Source organism: Apteryx mantelli, chromosome 17, assembly GCF_036417845.1.
Source record: "Apteryx mantelli isolate bAptMan1 chromosome 17, bAptMan1.hap1, whole genome shotgun sequence".
Lineage (NCBI taxonomy): Eukaryota > Metazoa > Chordata > Aves > Apterygiformes > Apterygidae > Apteryx > Apteryx mantelli.
Genome location: NC_089994.1, coordinates 15,206,551 through 15,232,677, shown reverse-complemented (window position 1 = coordinate 15,232,677; position 26,127 = coordinate 15,206,551). Strand labels below are relative to the sequence as shown.

The 26,127-nt window shown below is 50.2% G+C and overlaps 2 protein-coding genes across 2 annotated transcripts; both read right to left on the bottom strand.

The window, feature by feature from the left end:
- Window positions 1-232: 232 nt before the first annotated feature.
- SCARB1 (scavenger receptor class B member 1) lies at window positions 233-21,915 on the bottom strand. The gene is made up of 12 exons (XM_067307068.1): window positions 21,758-21,915; window positions 16,552-16,709; window positions 14,829-14,970; window positions 13,898-14,101; window positions 13,484-13,579; window positions 12,788-12,900; window positions 10,529-10,695; window positions 9,733-9,851; window positions 7,945-8,018; window positions 6,955-7,006; window positions 6,275-6,421; window positions 233-2,112 (listed from the first exon to the last, which is right to left on the bottom strand). Exons 1-12 carry the CDS (start codon window positions 21,875-21,877, stop codon window positions 1,990-1,992), a joined length of 1,515 nt encoding a protein of 504 aa, XP_067163169.1. The 5' UTR covers window positions 21,878-21,915; the 3' UTR covers window positions 233-1,989.
- A 1,194-nt stretch (window positions 21,916-23,109) lies between these two features.
- Window positions 23,110-26,110, bottom strand: UBC (ubiquitin C). The gene is made up of 2 exons (XM_067306941.1): window positions 26,035-26,110; window positions 23,110-25,416 (listed from the first exon to the last, which is right to left on the bottom strand). The coding sequence occupies exon 2, from the start codon at window positions 25,407-25,409 to the stop codon at window positions 24,492-24,494; it is 918 nt and encodes a 305-aa protein (XP_067163042.1). The 5' UTR covers window positions 25,410-25,416; window positions 26,035-26,110; the 3' UTR covers window positions 23,110-24,491.
- Between the last annotated feature and the right edge of the window lie 17 nt (window positions 26,111-26,127).

The window sequence follows — 26,127 nt, the reverse complement described above, 5'->3', positions numbered from 1 at the left end:
TGACTTCCCAGAGCTGCTGGTGTCACAGGCCCCCACCACACTGGGAAAAGGACATGTTGAGACAGACCCCAGCTACTTGCCCTCTCCCCAATTATCCACAGGTGCTTTTATTGCAGCCCAGCACCAGAGCTCTGAACCCTTATTGCAATATGCAGCCCTGTCTTACAAAGCAGGGCTCTTGCACCGTTGCATTTCTGTAAACAGCCTAAAAAGGACTCTACCACGACCAGCATTGCAGTAGTTTGTTCATGTTTTACCGGTACAAAAAGCAGTTAGCACAATACATCATCAAAACCTTGACCAGGCAAGCTCAGGAGGAGTTATCTTGGATCAACCGTTAGTCTCGCCTCACGCGGCTAGGTCTTATTCATGTGAATCGGTACATTGAGGGTGATGTAGTGCCTCATCTGAGACGGTGCCACCGTTGTTTCCCCCATTTGGTCACTGCTTGCTGAAGCCACAGATTGCAAGCCAACATTTGCTGGTGAGTAATTTTGGATTCAAGACTAGGGAGTGTTTACAGCTGTGGTTTATGCACCAACCTCAGCAAGGATCATGCCACAGAAACTCCCCAGGGCAGCACCAGCCGCAGGAAGGACTTTGCCAGCCACAGCCTTCCTGATGCTTCAGGGGCATCTAGGCCTGAACTAGCCAACTTCTACCTATGGAGCAAGTGCTTGGCAGCTCCTAGCTTCCCCCTTCCTTGTCTGTGCTGTACCTAGGCTACTTCAGTGGTTAAGACAGCCTGAATCCCAGCTGCAAGGCTGGGGATGCAGCCAGCAAGGAAAGCACTAGCCTGGGAGTTGCTCACGGTGGTTTTATCTCCTGTTCTCTTCCTGCCTAGTAAGAGAGATGGTGGCATGAAAGAAAAAAAATATTGCTTAGCCCCCTGGAAGGTTACAGAGCTGCTGCAGGCAAATGCAGTGGTTTCCAGATCATGGCAGTATCTACGCTACACACAGGGCTGGAAGCACTCGGGTGCAGAGACAAGTTTCCCTGCTCTGCATTTCACCCTTCCACAGGCACCAGCACTGGTGCTTTCAGCCTCTCAAAATGTTGCTCAGTCTCCCCCAGGAGAAGCTGGGAAGGCAGGTGTGGTAGATAACTACTGATTAAGTTAACTCTGAAATAGCCCTGGGCCTAAGGGCTTCTTCCCCATTAGAGCGACCCCCAGACAACGGGTCTGCTGGGAGCCAAGCAACAGGGCAGCTGTGCCAAAACCAATTTTTTTTTTGCCAAGGTTTATCTCATTCAGTCACCTAAATCTAAAGCGAGGAGAGAGCCAGAAGCAGTAAAGGGGCTTTGGACTGGAATCACTGGACCTCAAGATCATGGCACAGATTTGGGGCTTTTAAATCAGCACTGTATTATTCAATATACACAGAGGCAGCAACAACCCTGGGCAGGCCTAGATACCCTCGAAGGCCTTAAAGAAAGTCATCACTGAAGTGACAGCACCCAGAACTGATCTGCAGGATAGTGCAATCCCAGGATGTGTCAATAAAACTTCAGGATAGCAAGCCCCATTCTCATGGGATGCAAAACAGCAGCATTTAGAAAGATCACTAAGTCCCATCATTGCTTCATGTACAAATCTTATCTGTTCTAAAGGATCTTAGAGTGTCTTTTACTCCTGGCAACAGGCAACTTTAAGCAGCAAAATAACTCCTCAGATCAGCCAGTGACCGTCTTCATTCCTGCCTACCAACTGGTAGAGACAGGCTATGGCAAATACCAGCACCGTTCAGACAAGTGTTCTTGAATCCTGTTGCAGGTGCTGGAAGGAGCTAGTCTTTGCCTCACCTGTGCCCTGGTGCAGCAAGTTTTGGTGCCATGAATCCTGTCTCATGGCTTTGCAGTGACATGCCGAGTTCCCAGCTGTGTTGCTCAAGATGACTTTACCTTCCAGGGCGCTCTCTGGATCCAAAGTAGTTCTTACCCCTGAGCACAGGGGTGTTTCCCAGCGGGGAGCGTGCAAGGGCTGGCACCTCAGGCTTCGGCATCGTCCCAGTTCAGCGTACTAGTGTCTTGCAGGAGCGGCGTTGTCTCAGAGAAAGGAGGGGGTTTGCTCTGCGTGTCGGGCTCACGCAGGCTCTTCTCTTTGGTGGTTCTCTGAACAGAGGAGACAGCAGCAACTACACACTCAGCAGTTGCAGTATGAAACAGACCTTACAGTGCTTTAGCTGCAACGCTCACTGCCCGGCGAAGACCTGCGATCCCCACCGCGACGGCCTGCCCCCCACGCACGCCGCCGGCCCCGCTTGAGGTATACGCTGTCGGCAGGCTAGGACAGACCACCTTCCAGCAAGCCCTTCCACACAACTGGTCAAGCGGCCACGAGACATCCAGAATTCACTTTGGACTACTAGATTTCCAGAACGCCTGTTTCACTCCATTATCTCCAGTATCTCTTAGAGCATGCTGTTACCTGTCTGAGGTCGGCAGACCTCGTGACAGCCCATTTCCCAACTCAGAACAAAGCCACCTGGGTTTCCAGAGCTCCCACAGGAGGATCACAGCATTGCAGGGTGCCATCACCCCATCCCTCATTGCACCCAAGACCTCTCAGATCTTTGTGTGTTCAAGAACTCTTTTCTGAAGGCTTCTTAAATCGAAGATCTTTGCATCTCATCTTCTGAACAGAATGAAGTTATTTTCATTCCTGCCCACTAATACTTGGAGCACCAACTAAATACACACCCAGATATTTGAACCTTTTTAATCAAGGCTCTGGATACTGAAGGAAAGTGAAATCCATGAGTTGGCTAGCTCTGTTAGTCCCATGAGTTTTTGCTCTTTTAAAAGCTTACCCCTGGATCTCAAACACTCTGGGGAAAGGTGAGGAAAGTGTTTCCTCACACCAGTCCTATTTTTCACCCTGAGCTTATTATTAGGGCTGCAAATCAGGTACGTGGGGAGAAACAATAAAAGTATCTTCTTGCAGCCTGGTTAAGTGGGAGTATTAGGCATTAAGTATTAAGACAACTAAATTGCCCTGGATAAAGCTAGGAGGCAACATCGTTTTGTCAAGCTTGCCAAGAGGGCACGTCTGGTACATGTGGACAGTAAGCATTTTCATTTGATTGGTTTTAAGCAAAGCTTAATCAAATCAGGATGAGAGGAAAGCATGTTACCTTGACTGGGTACCCACCTACAGTCTGGCTTCCCGCAACACCATCCCTTTAACCGGAGGCAGCTTTTTGGCAGAGGTGGCCTCGTTGGCCTTATTAGTGTCTGAGTTCTTTTTATTGCTACTCCAAAATAAAGAGCATTTTTCCTAGAAGATAATCAGGCTATTTTATGTTGTACTTTGACATGAATTTCATAAGGGTTCTAATTTTAAGAGGAGATTTTAAGAGAGTTTTAATCACTGTTTAGCTACAATCTACTTATTAATGAAGATTGCAATTTGTAGGTTATACTAAGCTGTCCTCTATGTAAGATTTTGGTCAGTGTTAAGCCAGTTTTAAAATGGTCCATTTGCATTTTAAATGAGTGTCACTATTCAGGTTTTAGACCATGCTTGCAGAAGAGATTAATAATGTTGTATTTGGGCACACTTTGTGCGGGTACAGGAAGAGATTTACACATTTTAGAACTGCAGGCTCAACAGATGCATTTTAAACTGGCTCCACTACAGACTAGACTAAGAATTTAAGTGTTTCACAGTACCTCATCTGGACTGAGTTTAGAGCACACTGCTCCCTCTGGAAGCTGGAGAGGCAGGCAAGAAATTCCAGGAAGAAATTTGGTTAAGTGAGACCTTCGCACTGGGTGACACATGACAGCTGTGGACAATGTCCTTGCTCAGTGCCCCCTGTGACATCCTGTGACTTCAAGAGGGAGGACTGTGCACGATTAAGCAATCATTACTAGATTAAGCAACACTTCAATCAAATCAGGAACACACCTTGGCTGCAAATTACTGTCTTCCAGTTTACAAGCTCTTCTCTATTCACTAGAGAGAGAGACTTCCATGTGTTATTGCATAGGTTCCTTAGAGATTTCTAAGATCATTAAGGCTTTTAATTCACTTTCCAGGTAGCCAGACACTTCCTGCAGTTTATTTTAGTTCCAGCAGTTCATGGCACTTTTAAAAGTAGTAGTGGGAGCTGCTGAGCCCCCGAATATTTACAGCTGGCTTGTGCCTGGGCTTGGGATATTTCACAAGCAGATATTCAGTTGACTAAAGTGAATTTAAGAATCAGCTTTGCTTCCTGACCTCTTCAGGCATGGTCAAGGCTCTAGGAGTTAAGACTTGCAAAAAGCAAGGTGAATCACCAGCTCAGGGCTACACAAGGCTTTGGAGAAACAGCTGCCCAATGACTGCAAGTATTTGTCAGATTTGCTGGTGCTAAGCTGCTCAATATCGTGGTCTGCCAAATACCACTTCGAAGGTTTGTGCAGTTCCCAGCAGCCAAGACCACTCCCATTCCTATGGGAATGCTTGTTCCAGCAGCCTGGCAGTGTACTATGAGACTTGAGTGCCTGACATTCAGATTTTAGGGGTGGCTTTCAGGCAGCAAGGAGCCTCCAGCAGCCACTCACTGCCCAGGACAGCTCTCCACCGTTGCAGGTGAGCTGCTTGCTGAAGTGTCAAGCAAGGAGAAGATCGAAGGAGGGAGTGATCACTGGAAGATGAATAACGGACTTTGGCAAGTCAGGTTTCCTGCTCGAAAAGCCTGGGACACCTTAGCCATGGCCTTAGCTCCACGGCTGGAGCTTGCTGGCTTCTGGTGGGCAGTCTCTGCTCATTGTCACAAGCTGGCAAAGGCAGCCTTGCAAATTCACACATTTGGATAAGGGCAGAAGGTGACTTTCTTTAGAGGTAGTCCCAGTAGTGTTAAGGCAAGGTATTTCTAACTTTGGCTAGAAAGAAGCACCCTCTGAAAGCATCACTTTGACTGTGCAGACAGGAGTCAGGTACTTGTACTGGCAGCCTGAACTGCTTAATCCACCTTATTTGCCAGTGACTACGCGCACTGGCTGAAGTCGAGGAGTGCAGCATACCTGAGGCCTGACCATTTCAGGAGTGCAGTAAAGGCTCCGCATTGAGCTCTCGGCCCCAGCCTTCCTTCCGCATTGTTGCCGAGCACGTGGAGGAACAAAGGCATTTGGAATCATGTGCTCAAGTCAATTATGCTGTTGTAGGCTTGGTTAAAATCCAATTACGTGACACTCTGAAAACCCTGGCAACCATTTAAAGTGGGATTTAAATTACTGTTCCAGTAGGGGCAGTTACAGGAGGCCAAGTGAGAACAGCCTCTTGCACATGCTCTCACCTGAGACCCTTCCTATCCTTAAGCATTGCCTTTTTATCCCCACAAGTAGCCTCTTCAGTTCTTAGCTTGAGAGCCAGCTCAGGTTATTTGACTTTAGTGCTAAACTAAATAAGCTTGTTTTGATAGGTTAGGGTAGGGAGTTAAATCTCTATTTCAAGAGCTAAAGCTTACAGGGAGCTTAGTGTTATCAGAAGAATGTTTTGGAGCCAGAGCCACAGATCTGTTAAGCATCTCAGTGTTTTGTGCTCTATCCCTGGAGCCTTAGGCACAGATGGTTCAGGTTCTTGCTGTGACAGGCATCGAGCATCCTCACTGCTCCTCCCTACCGTGGGCCAACTTCTGATTAGGTGCCAGCTTCCCACAGGCTTCGGAGATTTTCACTTCTCATTAAGTCCAGATCCACAAAGGCACTGAAGGTCCAACTTCCAGAGCTATCCAGAGTAGTTTCAGTCGCAGGGAAACAAGTGAATTTTAGGGAAGGATGGGGTCCAGGCTGGCTTGAGACATGGGCAGAGTACCTGTGCCCTTTCTGCAAGAACACAGCTGCCACATTTCTTTCATGAACAAGCTGCGCTTAAGTGGCTACATCGCACCAGAGAAGAAGGCTCTGTTCAGATTAGGAAGCTGGTGGGACCCTGCAGAGACATTTAGACTTGAGCAAACTGCTGCTTTATAAGGAGACCAGATTGAGGAGCTTGTTCCTTCGGTAGCTGGATGAGTCAAGGAATGCTTCCTCCTACAGGAATCCACTTTTGTCACTACTGGGTATTGAGATGGCCAGAAATGCTTTCATGTTATCTATCTGCAGCCCAGTTTCTAGATGGCTGAGGAAGTCCTGCCGTTACGTACTGGCACCTGGCAACATTCGGACACGCTTCACAACATTGGCCTATGTTTCATCAGGAGTGTTAGATTGTCAGCCCGATCTACATCATCTGATTAAGTCTGATTTGAGTAACACCATTTACCATTAGACATCTGCAGGTTCTTACCTTACTTGTTGCCATGAGTACAGCTGCTGTGATAATGAGAGGGATACTCAGCCCAAGGAAGATGTACTGCAGATAGTCCAGCACGGATGGGATCAACACCAGGTTGGTGTAAAACTGCTTTAGGACTGAGCCTTCAATGGATCCACTCTGCTCAAGAAAGCAAAGCTGTCAGTGGCATTTCCCTCTTGTCCAGGGCTGAGGCAGACCCATTGTGCAACTCCCCTCCCACCAACTCCCAGCAGGAATTAGGGAATTTAAGTAGGATTCAGTCAGGCTAGAAGCTTTTACCAAATTGTTGAGTCCCCTGGACACGCACACAACTGCAGAGGACTGACACACACTGGTTTGCATTAGCAAGGGACATGGTGACAGTACTGTTCTGGGTCCTGCTCGCCCCCGTGTTCAGCACAGAACCAGAGGTTAACCAAGCACAGCACAGGGTTTGCTCAGCTCAGACAGATTAAGCATGCAGCCAAGCGTTGCAAAGCCCTCTGTCCCCTAATTAGTCTGGTTGGCTTAAAGCTTTATTCAAGGTAGAGTTTCCCCAGGAAAGTCACGTAACAGCACTGACAGCCCTCTCCGAGCACAGCAGCTCTGGGAGGTGGGGAAGCAGTCTCCACCCTTCTGCACGAGACCTTCTACAGAATTAGGTCAAGGAAGGTGGTGGGAGTACAGCTCACCTCTGCGAACCACAGCAGCGGCAAGACCACTGGCTTAGTCTTCCCTGTTTGTCTGAGAAGAGAGATGCACATTTAGATTACTGGTTGATCATGTCACAACTAGTGCCTTAGTTCTTCCTACAAGGAAGGGTCTGGTAGACTGAGAGCGGCCAGGAAAACAGTGCAAGGGGGCAACAACTCCTCCTGCTTCAGGGAGCACCCTCCCCTTCAGGGACCAGGTCCAACCAGGGCCTTTCATGCAAGAGCAGAGCTTACATTTCTATGTGTGCTTAACTGCCTGATGACAGCAGTAAGTGCCATCCCAGGTCTCCCTGAGCTCCAGGTACATTCACTCAGTGAGCTGCGATGCTAAACTTGCAATTACAAGACATCTCAGTCACCTGCATGGTCTTAAGGGGTAGCGTAGCCAAGTTCACAGCACCAGGGCTGTTGTTGGTATACAGCCGATCTATAATGCAGCAAGTTGATGCGTGTTCCCACTCTTGCAGGTATTTAACACTTGGCACCACATAACATCATTACAAAGTCCTTCCGAGAGGGTTCCCATTTGCTTTCGTAACTAGCTGAAAGAGCCTTTTTGGAAGGATAACTTCAACTTTCAATGCTGAAAGCAGAGCGAGCCTAGCTTCTCCACGTCGGGTGTGAAAGCTTTTGAGCAGCTGCACAACACAGGCAAAAAGCCCCTGTACCTCCCCTGTAACGGCAGTGCAGTCAGAGCATTTGTATTACATCGACCGTCCCGTCAGGCACAGGAGACCCTGCGAGAGCTGACAAAACGAGCAGCCACACAGTGTGCTGCCAAAGGAGGGCTGTCAGGTCACGGGAAGAGCTGACACTTCACCACATGACCCAGCTGGCTTCTGCCACAGCAGAACTGGTGAGGTTAGAGCTGCCTCATCTTTGGGGACAGTAAACTATGCAGTGATCAAAGTCGGCAACACTTCAAGCTCTAGGAAGACAGATTGCCATTTCCAGAAGACAACTACTTACTTTATACCAGCCACCTCCTTTATGTACAGATTCAGCTGGAACTTGATGGAGCAATTCATCGGGATACCCGTCATCTGCAAAGGGAGAGATCAACCACATCAGCACAGCCAGCACTTGTCCCTGCAGAAGAGCAGCCCCAGGCTTTCCACCAAAGCTGCTTTGGGTGCGACTCCCCCAGACCGATCGATGGGATCTTGCAGAGAACCACTGCAGTCGCTGCACACAGGAGGAGCAGGGCTGGGGTTTCCACCAGCACGCAAGCACTGATCACCCAGGTGCCAGGTCTCCAGGCTCTGGGGCGATGGCTCACGGAGGCAGCTTGCCCTCTGCCCCCTTCCCTTGCACTCTCGCCAGGCAGCGTTCCTGGGGTTAGTCCGTGAAGACACACAGCTAACCTAAACAGGCCCTGCTGCTGCAGAACAGCCCCAGCACAGCCTGCAGGTGCCCCAGGAGGAATCCAGCACGCGTTCAGCAGGCAGACAGCACGAGGACAGGGAGGTTTTTACATGACCCAGGGCTTGTGGGCCTGAGTCTAAGCACACTCAAACTGGGCTGAGTAGCACATGCAGCCTGCAAGCGATTCCTTAGGCAGGATGTTTTAGTAGCAACTCTAGTGTTCCTTGAAGCATAATGGGTGTCTTATATTGTTCATCCTACCAGCAGGAAGTTTGACAAAGGCATGCCAATACAAAAAATAATAATAATATATGCACAGTCAAGGGTCCAGAACGTTTCTCATAACTATGACTAGATATCAACTGCTATCACTGTCCAGCAACAGACTAAGACAGCGAAGATAAACTGCAAAACTGGTCTTGCTGACACGCATCTAAGGCACTGGTTTCTCATGACACTGCAGTTTTACAACACGTTTTTAAGGGCAGAGTTTTTGTTGGATTGCCCTCATTGCAGCATCATACTCAGCAGGCTGCAGCTAGATAATAGTACAATTAACTATATCCTTATCAGAAGATGTTTGATACTGTAATAAAGTTAATTAGATTTTCCTACATTTGATAAGAAAACCAGAGAGAGAGAGTTCAATGCCTAAATAACATTCTTACCTTACCTCAAGAGAGGAATTGTTTCCCTGCTTGAGCTAACATCACTGAACATTTGGAAGATCTGATCATATGCAATATGGGCCATGGGCGGAAGAGCCCAAAGCCCCCTCCCCATCAGCAGTTGGGACAGCAAAGATGGCTCAGGTCACCCCAACTAGTCACCGCTGGAGTGGTTCCTTTACCCTTATGCTATAGACACACAAGAACCACCGCGTCAGTCCAGAGTAGAAGCAGCCAGCCAGAAGGGCAGGTTGGGACAGTGAAAAAAGCTAGCCCAAGAACAGCGGTGATGCTTCAGCTAGAGTGGTCTTTAGACTTGGCTGGTCAGCTGTCATGACAGTACAGGCTTTCATACCTGGGGCACAGCTAGGGTGCTGCTCAATGCACCTCCTGGTGTTATGGACATTCCTGAGTCAGTAGAAAAAAAACTTGACTGTGCTTATCAAAACAATTATGCTCATAATTAGTTCTGCAATTCTCTAGAAGCCAGGCGAGCTATTCAATTAGTTTATGGCTTTGGCATTTTTATCTACACATGCCCTTGCCAGCCTCTGCACTATGGAACCTGCGCAAGTCAGCACCGTGAGAGCAGAGCGAGGCCACCAGGCAGCTGGTGGGAGATGCCCCCACCCCGGCCAGCGGGCCCGCACCCCGGCTTAACCCCCCTCCCCGCGCGAGGCGGGACTCCTCCCTTCGAGGCAAGGCTTCAGACAGGCTCACTCACCGGGTGCACGTCAAGGAAGAGCGCATGCTGCTCCTTGTTGGGGTGCAGGCCGTCGACAGCGTTCACCAGGAATGGGTCAGCGTTGTAGAAGTGTGGGTGGGAAAGGAATAGGGGTGCATCTGGATGAGAGCAAAGCCATCTTCAGCTCAGCCAAGCCCATTAGAGAGTTTTGTTGACATTTTTAGCCATGAAAGCATTGGTTCTGAACAGGCTTTAAGAGAAGTTGTTTCTATCGTTCCCCTCCCAGGGAGAAGGTTCCTTCCCATACCTCCTGCAACTTATCCCAGCGCTTGGGGAAGGCTAAACACACCATTCAATGCCGCAGTAACTTGCCGTACCCAGACATGGGTCAGGACACTGAAGTCCAGGTTCACTCCTGTGTAATCCGCACCAACTGTCCAACATCAAAGTTCATTTTGACAGTTACATGGCCTGCCTTTCCCCACCCTAGCAGGGGCCTTGCTCACCTGCCTGCTCCCTCCTTCCCCAGTTTGGGGGAGGAAAGGCTCCCACCATATTCTTGGGTGCTCCAGAGGACACAGGGCTGTTGCTGGGCCACAGGCAGATGGGCTTTGGGCTCAAAGATTTTCCCCCTTCCCTCCTTGTCCAGAGGCTTGCAGGAGCACAGAGCCATGCAAACAGACCCCACAGTATCTTTCAGCGCTCTGGCAGGCGGCTGAGCAGACTTTCTGGATAGGAGGCCTCATACCACTTCCCTGCAGCTAAATACTGGCATGGCAAGGGTACGGCAGGGAAGAACTGAAGCATGGAGGGACCAGAGGAGGAAAGGACTTACTGAACCTGCAGGAACTGACATTCTGGATACCAGACTGCAGGCAGGGGCAGAAGCCTTCGTTGGGTGGGTAGTCTGTGCCGTTGGCAAAGAGCGTCTTTGGCGCCACAAAGCGATAGGTGGGCACACCCTCAAACTCCCCAGACTGCTCATACACCAGTTTCATAGACCTAAAAGCATTTCAGTGGAGAGGAATTAGGATTAGCCAACAGCAGAGAGGTTCTGAAAACAGAACCGGGTTCTTATCTTAGCCGGATAAGATCACAGTTGCAATGTAACTTAGACTTTGAGATCAAGATAAACATTCAGAGCAGCGCTTTGGTTTGGGAACAAGCATTTAAGCCATTTGTTTTCCATGTTTTAAGCACAGATAAAGGGTTGGTCAGGACTAGTTATGGAGAGACTCACAGGCTTATAAATCTGTTTGCAGAAACCAGATGAGATTTGTTTAAGGGCATGTAATAATCCCCACAGATGCTCTCTAGAGATAATACCTTCTTTGTACAAGTGTTGGCTCCAAGGCAGAAGTGCTCTGTCGCAGGAAATGGACACTGGCTAAATCTCTGCTTTTGCAGCATGACTTCAGTATATAGGCCATTAGGGGAGTGGAAAAGCTTACCTCAGGAACTATATCATGCAGCCAGATTTTTTCCTGGGTACAACAGGCCAGTTATTTTGTGCTGCATCATTCAGACCAGCTGCTCAGGGTAGATGCAAGTTTCCAGGAGGGAAGTTTCCCTCCTTCACACCCAAGCAAGATTTGCTGAGATACAGCCTGGTTAAACCAAGGAGGATGCTTATCCCTATAGCTGCCTTCCATCACCAAAACCTAGGACGTAGGATTCAAAGCACATTCGGCAGTTACGGGCATGCTTCTCAGCTGCCACCTTGCTAGAAGGCAACCACAGAGGCTGCTGCAGCATATCAGCAGGGTAAAACATAGCCTGCCTTGTGGGGACATCCATGCAGCTGCATCTCAGTCTATTGGCTGCACGTGACAGGCAAACTGTGAGGAGACCAGCCACTCCCAATCCCCCCATCAGGGAGAGAGATGGGCTCTTACTCAAGCTCAGGACAACTGGACTCCTAACAGTTTTGCTTTTTTTAGCCTAGGGAGCCACATTTTTTTCCTGAAAGAGGCAGCTAGGGTGAAGGGTACCTTATGATTCTCTTAGAGTTGACATTTGCGATTCCTCCCTAGCCAGCTGGGCCAGCAGAGATGCTGCAACAGTAGCTTTGGGGAGAACACACAGCACTGGTTAGTGAAGAGACAGTGCCATCAGCATGCCTGAGCCACTCTCTCCAAGGAACCCATTTCCCCTGCATCATGTCCTGTGGGAAGCTTTTGCATCCCAACTAGAGCCTCACCATGACTTCTTCCACTTCACTTTATGCCTCGTCAGAAAATATGTGCTCAGTTCCCTAGAAGATTTTTCTAGTTTTGGAGACAGACAGGTTTATTTAACCTTTGATTACTCGTAAAATTTCCTCTAAGTCCTTGGCTCTAGGTCATTTGGGTGTTTGCTGATGCCTCTTGAGCATTCATACTCACCTCAGCTGACTTTGCCAGTTAGCTGGAAGAGGTCATTGTTCTCCATCCAGCACAAGCTCTCCACTTGTTTTGCAGCACTAACTGCAAAGTCTGAATTAACATCATCTCCCCCAAGCTGGGGACAGGGCTTTGTGCCATGGCCTGCCTCCTCTACTTTCCCTCATTCCAGCTTTAGGAAATTTCAACATGAGCAGGGCAGAATCCACAGGGAACTTTAACCCCTGCTTAATCAGCTATGGCCAATAGTGCACAACGTAGAGGGCTCAAACAGAAGTGAGGCAGCCTGGAAATAGCAGCATTAGCTCTTCTGACATTATTTCTGCAAGCAATTAGTCAGCTGCAAGTTCTGTGGTCAAATGTTTATAACTAAATTTCCGTAAGACAATCCTCACTTCTCCATTCCTCCTCCCACACTTTTAGATCGGTCATTTCTTGCTCATTCAACAAGCATAAGTTAGATTTCTCCAGTGATCTAAGAGATTTTTATGACTATCACAAGATGCATCTAACTGGGCAGCTACATTGTTTGTGAAGCTCAGATGCTGCACAACTGGACTGTAGCTGATGCTTTAGTTACAGAAACTGGTCCCTAGTCCTCTGTGCCACCGTACAGGTACCTTGTTCCACTCTGCATCAGACCCACATTTCCAAGCACCTGCATGGCTAAGGGGAGCAACTTTTGGAGGCCACGCAGGGCACCGCAGGCTCACCTGCAGGCATCAGGACTGTAAAACTCCAGCGATGTTGGGCTCATGAATGGTGGCCACATCTCCCCTGAGGTCCCATTGATCATGTTGCACTCACTGGTCCGCCAGTAATTCACCTGCAGGACAGATGCAGAGCTGGAGCTTGCTGGACAGTTCACTTCCATGCCTGCACAGGCCATTTTCTGCTCTAAACTGCTATTTTAGACTTACCACCACTGTAAGACCTTAACTTCAGCATAGAGCTAAAGGGAAGACCTTGAGATATCAAGGTCACTACATTCAAACACCTGCCCTGTTAATGGACAAATGGGGCAAAATCCCCCTGCCTTAAGTGATCACATAGCCATTGACCTACCGATCCATTTGATTTTAGTTAGGAGTGAAATTCCACAGAAAGAATAAACACCCCTTTCATGAGGATATTTAAAGTAATGCCTTAAAGAACACAGGCCACCAGAGCCTGGAACTTCAACCAACAGACATGAACATCCTTGACAGCATTTCAAGCTCTAGTCAATCAGCTGATGGGTAGAGATTAATGCTTCATGACAAGCCTTTTGGCAACTTGAAGTTGTGGTGGTTGAAGCCCTGCAGAAACCTACAAGCCAGAGATCTCACAGTAGCACTGATGGCTTTCAGTTTGTCTTGCTTTAGAGCAGTAAATAGCCCGATATTAGAGATTTGGTACCCAACACTTACGTTTCTTAATCCATTCCATGAATCTACCATGTGAACTCTGCTGATGTCCTTCATGCCTGTATACACTGTGAACAGTCCCGAACTGGAGCTGTTAAACTGCAGAGAGAAGAAACTAACTTTTAATCCATTATAAGCAGCAGGACTACAATATATTAACACTTCCACGTGCTTCATTAGCTCAGTGGGTGTTCACATGCAGCAAGCTACTGAACTCTACTTATTTTAGTTGCTATGGTTTGGCACAGTTCCTAACCTGTCAAGTTTCTACTGAAGGGAGGATTAAGGAAGGCTTACACAACCACCATTAACCACACCCAAGTGCTCCAAACTGTTTGTGAGGGGGATCGCCTGGACACTTGATCCCACATGCAATATCAGTGCAATTTTAGTATTTCCAAGCAATAGTTTACTTACTTCTACAAATAAGCCAAATTTTCCCTTGAAAGGGATCAAGCCAGGCACAAGCATATTTAGTGTTTCTATAAGGGAATCTTCATATCCCCACATGAGCTCTCCTACTGTCCGGTTCATGAATGCCTCCTGTTTCAGGCCAGCCAGGGCTCCACTCACTAAGAGCTTCACAAAGTTCGGCAGGTTTTCCATCATTACAGCTGCCCCCTGGGGAAGAAAATAAACCTCTGAGACAAGAACTGTCTTTACTCAAAAAATTAAAAACAAATAAACAATTTTTTTTTTAAAAAGCAGCAATACATCTTCAGTGCTCAGCAAGGTTCCTCTGCCGCACTGCTCTACAGTCCTACAGAAATCCTTTAGGGAAGCCATTCATAATTATTCACCACTATCACTCGTTCACTATTTATCCCAAATTTGGAAAGATAATGTAGTTAGTGGCAACAGCCACTGAGGGCTTGTAGGAATCACTTCACCAGGGGAGGCTTGGACAAGGTTACAGACTCTCATCTGGCTTCTTTGCATGTCACCCCTCTGCATGCTCTTGCTTTCAGAAGGGCCTCATCCATCTTGCAAGAATAACTGTTGTTGGGCAGAACATCACCAAGGGTGACACCTAAGTCACTGCTGCCCCTCGTCTCATCTCTGCATTTTCGAAGAATTATTTTAGGTAAGCTGTTGGAGCTGTGCTCAGCCTCCCCACTAAGCAGCACCAGCTAGCCCTTTTATGCACAATTTCTCCAGAGTTGAGACTGGGCGACAGTCCAACATGATCCCCAACACCCAGAAAGCAGCAGACCGCATTCTTTAAGCTTAAATTACATCTTGGCTTAATGGGCCTCCAGCCCAACAAGAAAGCAAGCTGCAAGGTATTACTGGGTGCCATCCTCCCCCCTGCAAGCAGACACCAGTATCCCTCTGGGGAGCAGGTTACCATGAGCAGGATGTTCGGCACAACGATGTAGTCGTCCTCCCTGCCCGCGGACAGCTCTGGCTGGAAGAAGAGCTTCCGGTACTCCAGGAAGGAGACGGTGTCGTTGTTGTGGAACGTGATGTTTGTTTTATACCTGAACTCTCTGCAAAGAGAGAGGAGATCATGAGAACCCTCCCCAATGCAAGGGAGCCTTCAACCACCCTGTTAAGATATTGGGGTATTTCTGCCCAGCTCAGAACCCAGCTGATAGGTAGTTTGAGACAAAAACATCTGTTGTTGATAGAGGAATGAATAAATCCCCTTTGAGAGTTCATCTGCAGTTGATGAGATGCCCAGGTGAGCAGACAAGCAGATCTACACCATCCCACACACAGAAACAGCCTGCAAGACACGGGAATACCGAGCAGGAAGAGACCTGCACTGCTGACGAGCCCACGCACTGATTCGCTCCAAGTTCCCTGATCTCTCCCAGGCTGAGGGCAGCCACCTGCAGCACAATTCTCCACCCAGCATGGGGGCTAGCCTGCTCCTCAGAGACTTGGGGCCACCACCCACACCAGTTTTCTGCATGCTGCCTTGCAGCAATACCTTTTTGTCCATGCCACATGCTGCTGGGGCAGACCAGGTGTCGTGTGGGGGCTGCAATCCTCCACAGTACTGCAAGGTTGTCCCCAACAGTGTGAGCTGTTACAGCACCACAGGGAGCCACTGCTCAATCCACCAGCAGAAACAAAGTCCTTTACTGTGGAGCCTCCATTTTATGGCCCATGTTAGGGACGGGCACTAATCTTGCTCAGCAGATACCTAAGGACACTGATAAGCTTTGCCCCTTTGTTTATTCTTGTTTACTGTAAGTGAAGCCTTTTCCCCAAGTCTGTGACTGTGGACACAGACACAACATACAGAAGCTACATGGTCTTACAGTGCTGGCCTGGCAAGTCCAGTGGAAACAAGGCCGTATATGTACTGCCAGGTTTCCCCCAACACTACTCAAACAGCTTTGGATTAGGCCACTAATCTTCCCACATGAGCTTGCTTAGGCTGCTGATCTGACCTTGCCTACATGTGCAGGCACTAGCATGTTGAATACTGCTATTTACGGATAGCTTCACACACTCAACTCAGCATCTCCCATCACTTCACATTCCAGGTCTACAGAGGCATCTGTGGGTTCAGCCACAGCAACAGACCCAGCCCTGCTGTAGGTGGACCTGACCAAGTTTTAGTGCTCCACGCTGGTTCTCCCAAAAAGAACATTCACTGTAGGCAGACTCTTGGTCTCATCATGTTAGATGAGACATCTTGGCCAATTCAGGAAGTCTGATATTGTAAGAGGTGGCTTCAGCCTCAGATCTCCAGCTCCGGAGCTGGACTGTTAAATTAAGAGCTAAGATGAAACTCAAGTCCCCTCTGAAGATGAGGACTGCCCACCACCATGTGGTCACCCCTTACTGCTGTGCTGGGACTGTATCAGCCCGGGTTTGGCTAGCTAACAGGCCCAAGTTCCCAGCACAGGCCTGAGCTCCGTAGCCCAAACCAGAAGGACTGCCAAGCCTTACAGCCTCAACTGCCAGTGGTCCTACTCTTGGCGTTAACAACAGTAAAGCAACCAAATGTAGCATTTCAGAGCAATTACAGAACATCACTGGATTCACTCCAAGCATGCTAATGCCATGCCTCTTCACCGAGGAGTCGGCCAGAAGTCTAGCCATCAGCACCTGACCTGTAAACATAGGGCCCACGTTGATTCACGACCGGCTTTGCTCCCTGCAGGACCTCCTGGGGATTCATCACTTCGAAGAAGTGCACCGAGAAGTAAAAAGGAACAGGGATGTCTTTCCACATGCCGAAGGCAATGCTGCTGGGGTCGATCCTCACGTTCTGCAGAAGGAAGGAGACACCGCATTTAGGATGGGCTGCCCCAAGGGAGAGCATTCACCTCGGGAGCTTTGAGAGCCCTCCATCCAGAGGCACAGCCCTTGTCAGAGGCAGCTGACAGCTGCTGTGTCAGCAGGCCTTCTCCAGAGGATCCAGTCGCATCCTGCCCAGTGAAACAGAAGCAGACCTAAAACAGGAACTTATGCATGCAGAAACATCAAGTTCATGCTGCAGGATGTCTGCAGGCTTATTTATTCAGGCTCAACTTTCCAGACTCCTACCCACAGGATTTCAAAGTTGTTTTGATGTGCTAGAGGCTTGCACTGTGCCAGCCAAGCCAGTACTAAATTATTCGCAGCTCTGCATATTTGACTTGCCTGGCACAAACAAGCCTGCCCTGATGGCCTTAATTCATTTGCCACATTTGGCTGTTCAGCGCAGCTGGAGCCAGGCCTGGGAGAGGAGAGGAGAGGTTAAGCAACCTCCAACCATGTGACTGTTTGGGTATTGGACAGAAGGACCTGCAACTTCCCTAAAACCAGTCAAAGAGAACAAGGGCAACAAGCAAACTGTGTCCCAACGGGGCTCACATGCCTTTTCTTCCTCTTAGTTGTCATCCTGCAGCGACTCATAGTGAGGCATAAGAAAGGTTAAAGGCAATGGATAATCAAGTTTTTCATATCACTTAAAATTCACTGGTAGTGCCTGCAAGAACCCAAAAGCCACTCATAAGCCTTCATTAGTTCCCAGCCCAGGTGCTGCACATCTGGACAGGCCTCATCTCCTTCCTGGCTCTTGGGGCTGGTTTTGGGACTACAGCAGCACTCTGTCCGCTCTGGTCAGGGACACCAGGGCAATTGGCCACGGCCAGACCTGGCTAGACTGTATTCACGCTCCCCCTCCTGAAGGTCTCCAACAGCTTGCTGTGCTCGCTGGACTCAAACCCAGCACAGCCTGCTTCAGAGTCAACAGCACCCCCGGTTTATTGCTCAGCTCCAGAATTGCACCTTGAGCACCTACTTTGGGTGCCTCCCACCATAACCAGGCTCACTTTTGGGAATGGCTTTGACCCACTAATCAGCAAAGGCTCGCAGGCATCACACCATGGCAGGCAGCTGGGCACCGTGACAGCTCTCCTTTTCCAGGGCCCCTGGCAGCATAGCTGTTCAGGAGCAGCAGGGCTTTGCCAGCCCCTGGCTCAAGGTCCTGTCAGATCCTCTAAACCCTAACCCTGAGCAGACACCTCACCAGCACAGTGCAATACAGCCAGTGCAAACCCTTCCCATCTTCACTTCGACGCCCAGCTGCTGCTGCTGCCTCAAGAGTCTCAATCCTGCAAGCAAAAAGGATTTTACAGCCCAGAATCCACTGGAGGACAATAGCAACTAAGCAAAAGATAGCCTGTTTTATAACCCTTATTAGCCTGTTTGTCCAAGACAGTCTGAACAACACCATCCGCTTTCCTTTATTTTCTGGATCTTACCCCTTTGCATCCAGCTGCCCACATTATGCCAGACTCGCATATTCTGTCTTGTGCTCACTGGACCTCTTGCTGCACATGTATATAGATATTTATAAAGTATGTACACAGTCAGAGCTGCATCCCAGATCCCTGATACTTTCTCAACCCTCTGCACACAGTAACTCTAGGTACTCCACAGCAGCTGCTAGGTAAAATCTACTTAACAGGGCAGCCTTAGAAATAAGCTACTTGTAGGTTCACACAAACACAGTCATGTCTGAAATAGGATAGCTTTAACTAAGGCGGGTTACAAAACATCACTGAGAGGTTTGCTGTCTCCTGACTGTCTTGATCTCAGTTCCCAAGGAGAAGAAGAATGCTGTTGCCAGTCTCCTCCGGACAGGACCAGGAGAGCACAAGCTACATGAGCAGCACCTGAATCATACTTCTCTAGGAGGAAGGCTCAATAAAACAGCTGCTGTTTTGAATCTCTAGAGGAAACCCCAGCTCAGCTGCATTCAAGTGCAACCTCAGATGTAGATCTTGTCCTCCACACCCTCTCTCACCATGTTCCTCATTCATCCTGCTACAACTTATAGCACTATCTTTGCTATTTTTAGTCTTATCCCAGCTTTCAGGTAGGGAAGTAGAAGAGTTTCCAGATGGAGGAAATGTTAAGCGACAGATGCCCATCAAAGACAACACAGGCATTGGCTGGGCATGGCCAAGGACAGCCTGGATTGCTGCAGCCTGAGAGCTGATTATATTTTGCAGAAGAGGTCAGTTATTTATTACAGCCAATTCATGTACCAAACTACTGTATGCCCACACCCTGGATCAAAAGAGAAAAAAAGCTATCAGCTTTTTAAACCAACTGCAAACTAGTTGATGTAGTTTAACTGTGTTAAAGCTCATATCTTAGGCAGGTCCATGGTACTTCAGGTGCTTCCAGAAAAGCCACATCCCCAGGTTTTGCTGAGCCAAGGTCACAGGTGTGCCCTGTCACCAGGGCAGTAAGTGCAGCCTCCAAAGCAGATTCTGTTCCTGCAAACTGGGTGGGAGCTGGGCTCCACACTCCCCTTTCTACTGTGCGTTTCCCCTATCGACTTTATCCATGAAGATAGCCCCAAAACTACAACCTTAGCAGAGCTGCGGAAGGCAAGATTGGCAAGCCACCTCCACCTGCCCTGATCAACCCCTTCATACCAGCACTGGTGCCTTCAAGGCTCAGCTCTTCCTGTCACCCAGCACTCTGAAGACCAACCTAGGAACTTCAGTAAGGCCCTGGATATTTCTGGACATCCTAGTCATCAGCACTCAGCTATCATTTCCATTTCACATTAAGCCTCACTGGGACCACTTGGGACCATTTGTATCATGCTGAAGACTTGGAGCCCAAGTGCTTGAGCAGGAACAAGGCTCAGGCTTTTCCTCATCTTCAGGTCTCATTACAAGTTATCAGAAATTAGCTACAGGAAGCAGGCAGGAAGTTCTCTTGCAGTGAAGATGTGACTTCCCATCTTCCCATTCTGTGGTGGCCATTCAGCCTCTTATTTACACATACCAGCTTCTCATGTCCACAGAGCTGGACAAAGTCTGGCTTTTACCGACTAAGCACCAAGCCTGCTTAGCTTTCCTCAGCCAGGCAGCCAAGTGCCTTTCGGAGAATAAGTTTAAACAGAAGATTGTTTGTGGAGAAGACACTGCGGCACACATAACCACAGCCATTAGCTATCAAGTACTTATCCACCTCCTCAGCCAGAGGTAGCATTTTGAGGAGCTAATCCGGACAGGCACGAGCTCAGAGGGCATGCCAGGGCAGCTGACTTCTCTCCTTATGGTGGAGAGAAAAAGATTTTACTAAAACTAGGGCTGAGCAAGCCTCGGGACCCCTCTCTCTCAGTAAGACAGGTCTTCGGAGGGGCGACTCCTCTAGTTTTTCAGTCTAGGAGAAGAGGAGGACTTCAGCCGCAGAACCCCTCTGTGGAGGTTACTCCATGCGCAAGGCGAGAGCAAATCACCCCATTCAGAACAGGCACATTCGCAGGCAGGTCAAGATGCCTTGTGTGGGCAAGGTGGCCTCAGGGCAGGAGGTCTGAGCACATCCCGAACCCCGGCCAGGCAAGCCCTGGGGCTGCTGCAGGGCCTGCAACACAAGTCAGAGATGCAGCAACCTGGGCAGTGCAAAACCACGTAATAACATGCTTTCATCTCTCCCGTAGGAGCCACGGCAGAAAGGGGAGGAAAGCCTCGTTTGTGGCACTCGCTACATGTCTTTAAGCACCAGCTAGTTCCTTCACCTCTCCCAGAGGAGAAGCGCTTTGATTTCTAGATCAGCCTCACATGTCAAGGAGCCCCTTAAACATAAGCGAGCTGGCTGCCAGGAAGCTGTTCATGTAATCGCCTCCACATAGCCTTTGGCCAGCTACATAAGCATTATCAACTGCACTGGCATCTTAGAAAATTCATAAAACATGCAATTAGGGCAATCTTTCCCTCCAGAGCATTCCCACACAGTCTGTCCCACTGCCAATTCAGAAAACATCTTGCCACACTAAGTCAAGACCTGGCAGTCTGTGCGCATTTACGCAAGGAACAACCAGCGCTTCAGGTAAAGGCGGTGCAGGCAGGAAAGTGCCCAGGGCGACAGTTGATCACCTGTGCCCAGCCCCGCAGGTGCCGGCTCGACTCCAGCTGTGCAGAAAGCCCTCGCTACAGGAGGACCACCGCCGTCCAGCCCCGGCATGGCTGCAGCGGGGTCCCACACCTGGATTCACCCACGCTACGATTTCCAAGGCGCTCCAAGCTGCAGGTGCTCCAAGCTGCAGGCGCTCCGGGGAAGCAGACCCTCTGCTGCTCAGATGCACCTGATAACCCCACATGGGGAAAACTTGCGCTTGTGCTCTGGTGCCATCCGTGCACTAGTCCTGGGCACATGCTGGGTCCCCAAGCCCCATGCACTGCGCTTCCCCCCACCACCACCCAGGAAAACCAGGCTCCCCAGACCCTATGAGCCAGCCCCCCTGCTCCACATACCAGGCCCTCTGGAGCCCAAGCATTGGCCGTGCCCCACACATCTGGCACCCCAGGTCCCACACACCAGCCGTGCCCTGTGCACCCCCATGCACCAGGCCCCCCAGACCTCTGCACCGGCCGTGCCCCACACGCTCCCCATGCGCCAGGCACCCCAGACCTCTGCACCGGCTGTGCCCCATGCACCCCCCACGCAGCCCAGAGCCCCCCGGGTCCCACGCACCAGCTGTGCCCCACACACTCCCCATGCACCAGGCACCCCAGGCCCCACGCACTGGCTGTACCCCACGCACCAGGCATCCCCAGCCATGCACCAGGCACCCCAGGCCCCACGCACCGGCCGTGCCCCACGCACTCCCCATGCACCAGGCACCCCAGGCCCCACGCACCGGCCGTGCCCCACGCACTCCCCATGCACCAGGCACCCCAGGCCCCACGCACCGGCCGTGCCCCACGCACCAGGTTCCCCAGACCCCTGCACCGCCCTCCCCCCAGCTATGCACCAGGCCCCGCGGCCCCCCGCACGGCCCGCGCCCCGGCGCCGCCGCGCACCGACCTTGACGACCTGCTCCTTGACGATGACGGGCCCCGCGACGAGCAGGCAGATGCCCAGGACGGCGAAGACCGCCCCGGCCAGCGCCAGCCCCACCGCCGCCCTGCGCCGGGCCGCGGCCATGGCGGAGGCGCAGGCAGCGCGCAGCCCCCGCCGCCGCTTTAAGCCCCGCGGCCGCGGCGGGCAGGCGGCAGGCGCCGCCCCTGGGCGGGCAGCGGCGGCAGCGGCGGCAGCGGCGGCAGCTCCGCGCCCCGGCGGCAGCTCGCTTCCCCCCGCGGGTTTGGGCCTTCCGCGCATCGCGCGCCCCGCGTGAAAGCCCCGTTGAGGCACCCCCCCCCCCCGCAACACACACACACACACACCCCGAAAAACCGCCTAGAAAAGGTCAAAAGCGGGGGAACAGCCCCCGCTGCGGCAGCAACCACATGCGGGCGTCCCGCTGCTAAGCCTGCAGGTTGAGCTGAGCTAAGCGGTGGAGAAATTGGAACAAACAACGACTGTTCCCCCGCAAACATGTGGGGTTTTACCTCTAAGCTTAATTGGGTCTCTTTTTTCCCTGTTGCGTCTGTTTAGTTGGCACAGCTTTGGCCAGCCAGGTCACAAAACTACAGGCTGTGACCAATTTTCTCCAGCAGTAATGCTTTAAGGGCCAGCACACAGAAGCTGTTTTTCTTTTGAACATTTTTTCTACTGAAAAATCTTTGTTACCTACAGCAATCCTGTGAGACAATGAGTTTTCCTTCAAAAACCAGCACAACTGAAGGAACTGAAGAGAGGAGATACCTTTTAGGAGCTGGGATGCACTGCAGTGACTCAAGGTCATCTGACCAAGACAACAGATCCCATTGTGGTTAAAACAAAAGATGCCCTTAACATTTAGAGCATAGAATGCTTTGCTTCATTAGCACCAAATGTGACTGTTCTGCGGTCACCAAAGAGCTACACAGCTGTGGCCTCTGCTCACAGGTATCACACTCGGCCGCGTTTGTACTGCGAGGGCCAACAACTGCCTTGAAGTTTGTGAAAGAGAACAAAGAACCCTCTAACTATCACCAGTTTTGTTACAAGAGGTAAACTGGGCTTACTAACCGCGGGAGGAACCCAACTGCAAGGCACCCCGTAGCAGGAACACAGATGAGGGATCTATGAAATTTTAACCAGATTGTAATTTTTCTTTTTTTACAGAGTGAGGCCAGCACTCTGAATTCACGACATTGATACAGTCACCCTTGAACTACTTCACAGGCACCCGCATTTCAGCAGCTCCACAGAACGCAACACTCAGAATTTGCTAAAGGGCTGGCTGCCAAACGTTTAATTACTAGATAAATTCAAAAGACTCAGAGGCCAGAAAAGACATACAATAGGATGCTTTATTAACTGCATTTGGTCAGTTTTCAGTTACATTAACTCAGGAGAGCAAACATCCATCTTACATGACAGCACTGCATCAACACCATCCATAAAGGCTCCCACCAGTCCAACTACCAGCAATTTTCCCTTTGAAGTCTCATGCAAGCAATGACAGTGACCTGAAAACTGAATTGCCCTGGGCCAGCTGCAGCAGAGGCTGGGAACAGGTCAGCTTGTTGACAGCACATTAATACTCACCTGCAACTAGCCAGACTTCAGCAGCACTGAAAAGTTTTCTCCAATTTAGCACATATCTTGATTATCCAAACTTGTTCCTTACAGGTTGTGAAGCGCTGAAAGTACCTTTCTCCACTTTTAATCAGTCACAATCCATTATCAGGCCCACTCAAGTCAAACTCTGCATTTTCCTCCCTGGAATCCCACCCACTGCTTTAAGCCCTACTGAAGTTAGTCATCAGCTGACCTCTTTATCCCAGCTGCTAGTACATCCCTTCAAACAGGAAGTAACAGTAGCCTTAATGCTGTCAGGAATATTTCTAGTTTTTTACTCTTCATTTTCCATAGTTTCACTAATTCCAAGTGCAGTGTGGTTAACTATTTACTGAGCTCATACTTCAGAAGGGAAAGCATTTATTTGGTGATCTCCAGTCTACTGCCAAACAGTTTTGTGGAGACTTCCCTTTTGTCTGTTTTCTTATTGTATGGGAACTGTTCTGTAACACTTCTGTTTTAGCTAACTAACATTCCCACTTAGTGCAAAGCTGGAATGGATATGCATTCCAAAAGGTATTTTTAAGCACGCTAGTATATCTTAGGTTAAGAAGTCTGCTAATATGCTTAAGCTGTGCAAAGAATAAAGTTCACCTAGTAACTGAATGATTGGAAAACACACACTAGCCAACAGATTTAACAAGCCAATTTCCTTTGCAACTACAGATTTAACCGGAAGACCTGGAAAAGGCTGAGGCTGGCTGACTGAAGTTGGTCAGAAGATGCTTCTTACCTTCAATTCATGGTCAGTGTTCAAATATTAGATTACACCCGCATGCATTTGCACAGCAGTAGCTTAAGAGCTGAAAACTAGAATTGTACTTTCAGCCAGTTAAGAACACCACTACAATCTCAGGAGAACCATGTCCAATGCCTAGTCATGCTTGTCAGACATGACTAAGCCTTGCACAAGGAAGTTTTTACTATATCTTTATAATATTTGGAAGCTAGATTATATTTTATTAACAAAAATCTAATTAAAATATTTGCTCACATAATTTAAGAGACATGAACTTTTGTGGATGCAACAGCTTTATTGGAATGCACAAGTGCAGTGAAACTTTTACGTGAATGTAAGAAGTGAGTAGCTAGTTCAGTTGCCACCCCTCAGACGCAGCACAAGATGCAGGGTGGATTCCTTCTGGATGTTGTAGTCGGACAAGGTGCGCCCATCTTCCAGCTGCTTGCCAGCAAAGATCAGCCTCTGCTGATCTGGGGGAATGCCTTCTTTGTCTTGGATCTTGGCCTTGACATTCTCAATGGTGTCACTGGGCTCAACCTCCAGGGTGATGGTCTTCCCTGTCAGGGTCTTCACAAAGATCTGCATGCCACCCCTCAGACGCAGCACAAGGTGCAGAGTGGACTCCTTCTGGATGTTGTAGTCAGAGAGGGTGCGTCCATCTTCCAGCTGCTTGCCAGCAAAGATCAGCCTCTGCTGATCTGGAGGAATGCCTTCCTTGTCTTGGATTTTGGCCTTGACGTTCTCAATGGTGTCACTGGGCTCAACCTCCAGGGTGATGGTCTTCCCTGTCAGGGTCTTCACAAAGATCTGCATGCCGCCCCTCAGACGCAGCACCAAGTGCAGAGTGGACTCCTTCTGGATGTTGTAGTCAGACAAGGTGCGCCCATCTTCCAGTTGCTTGCCAGCAAAGATCAGCCTCTGCTGATCTGGGGGAATGCCTTCCTTGTCTTGGATTTTGGCCTTGACGTTCTCAATGGTGTCACTGGGCTCAACCTCCAGGGTGATGGTCTTCCCTGTCAGGGTCTTCACAAAGATCTGCATGCCGCCCCTCAGACGCAGCACCAAGTGCAGAGTGGACTCCTTCTGGATGTTGTAGTCAGACAAGGTGCGTCCATCTTCCAGCTGCTTGCCAGCAAAGATCAGCCTCTGCTGATCCGGGGGAATGCCTTCCTTGTCTTGGATTTTGGCCTTGACATTCTCAATGGTGTCACTGGGCTCAACCTCCAGGGTGATGGTCTTCCCCGTCAAGGTCTTCACAAAGATCTGCATTTTTCCTCTGCAAGAGAAAATATATACATGCTTCACTTGTTTTCCTTTCCTTGTCCAAGGGAAGTCGCAGCAGGGCCAGCTTCTCCCCCTGCCCATGAGGCACCCTGGTTTCGCAGGCCCGGCACCAGGAGCCCCCTGCTCCCTCGAGGCAGGGCACTGGAGGGGCGGTGCTCCCTGAGAGCGCCCGCCCAGCGCCCCGCCCCGTGACGTCAAAGTAGGACCGCCCACATCATCACGAGAGGCGGGGCCACCCACTCCACTCCCCTTCCCGCCCAGGGCGCGCGCGCCCGCCCGCCACCATCTTGGCGGGGGTTGCTGCGCCTGCGCGGCCGCCATTTCCCCAATCGCTCTTTATGGTTCCCCTTCCATCCCCGCCGCCGGCCCGCGCTGCTGCCATTAAGCGGGAGGGGAACGTCCCGCCCCACCTCCACAGCCCGCCATGTCGCCCTGCACCCCCTCCACAGCCCGCCATCTCACCCGTCACCCCCTCCGCCTCGCCCAGCCCCATACTCTCGTCCCCACACATCTCCCCTCCGGGCACCCGGCACAGATTTTAGCCGCCGCCATGACAAACGGCCTTCCCTCTCCCTCCCCTTTCCCCGCGGAGGCCCCGCGAAGCTCTCACCGCGGGGCGCGCACGCCAAGCTGACAGCACAACTCTTCCCGAGACTCAGGCGGCTCCAACTGCGCCACACAACCCCCCCCCCCCTCCCGCCCT

Coding starts and splice junctions, on each gene's coding strand:
- UBC (XM_067306941.1), bottom strand. CDS start 25,409: ATGCAGATCTTTGTGAAGACCTTGACGGGGAAGACCATCACCCTGGAG.
- SCARB1 (XM_067307068.1), bottom strand. CDS start 21,877: ATGGCCGCGGCCCGGCGCAGGGCGGCGGTGGGGCTGGCGCTGGCCGGG. Junction 14,102..14,828: donor TGCCGAACATCCTGCTCATG/GTAACCTGCTCC, acceptor TTTCTTCCCCAG/GGGGCAGCTGTAATGATGGA. Junction 7,007..7,944: donor AAGGAGGTGGCTGGTATAAA/GTAAGTAGTTGT, acceptor CTCTCTTCTCAG/ACAAACAGGGAAGACTAAGC.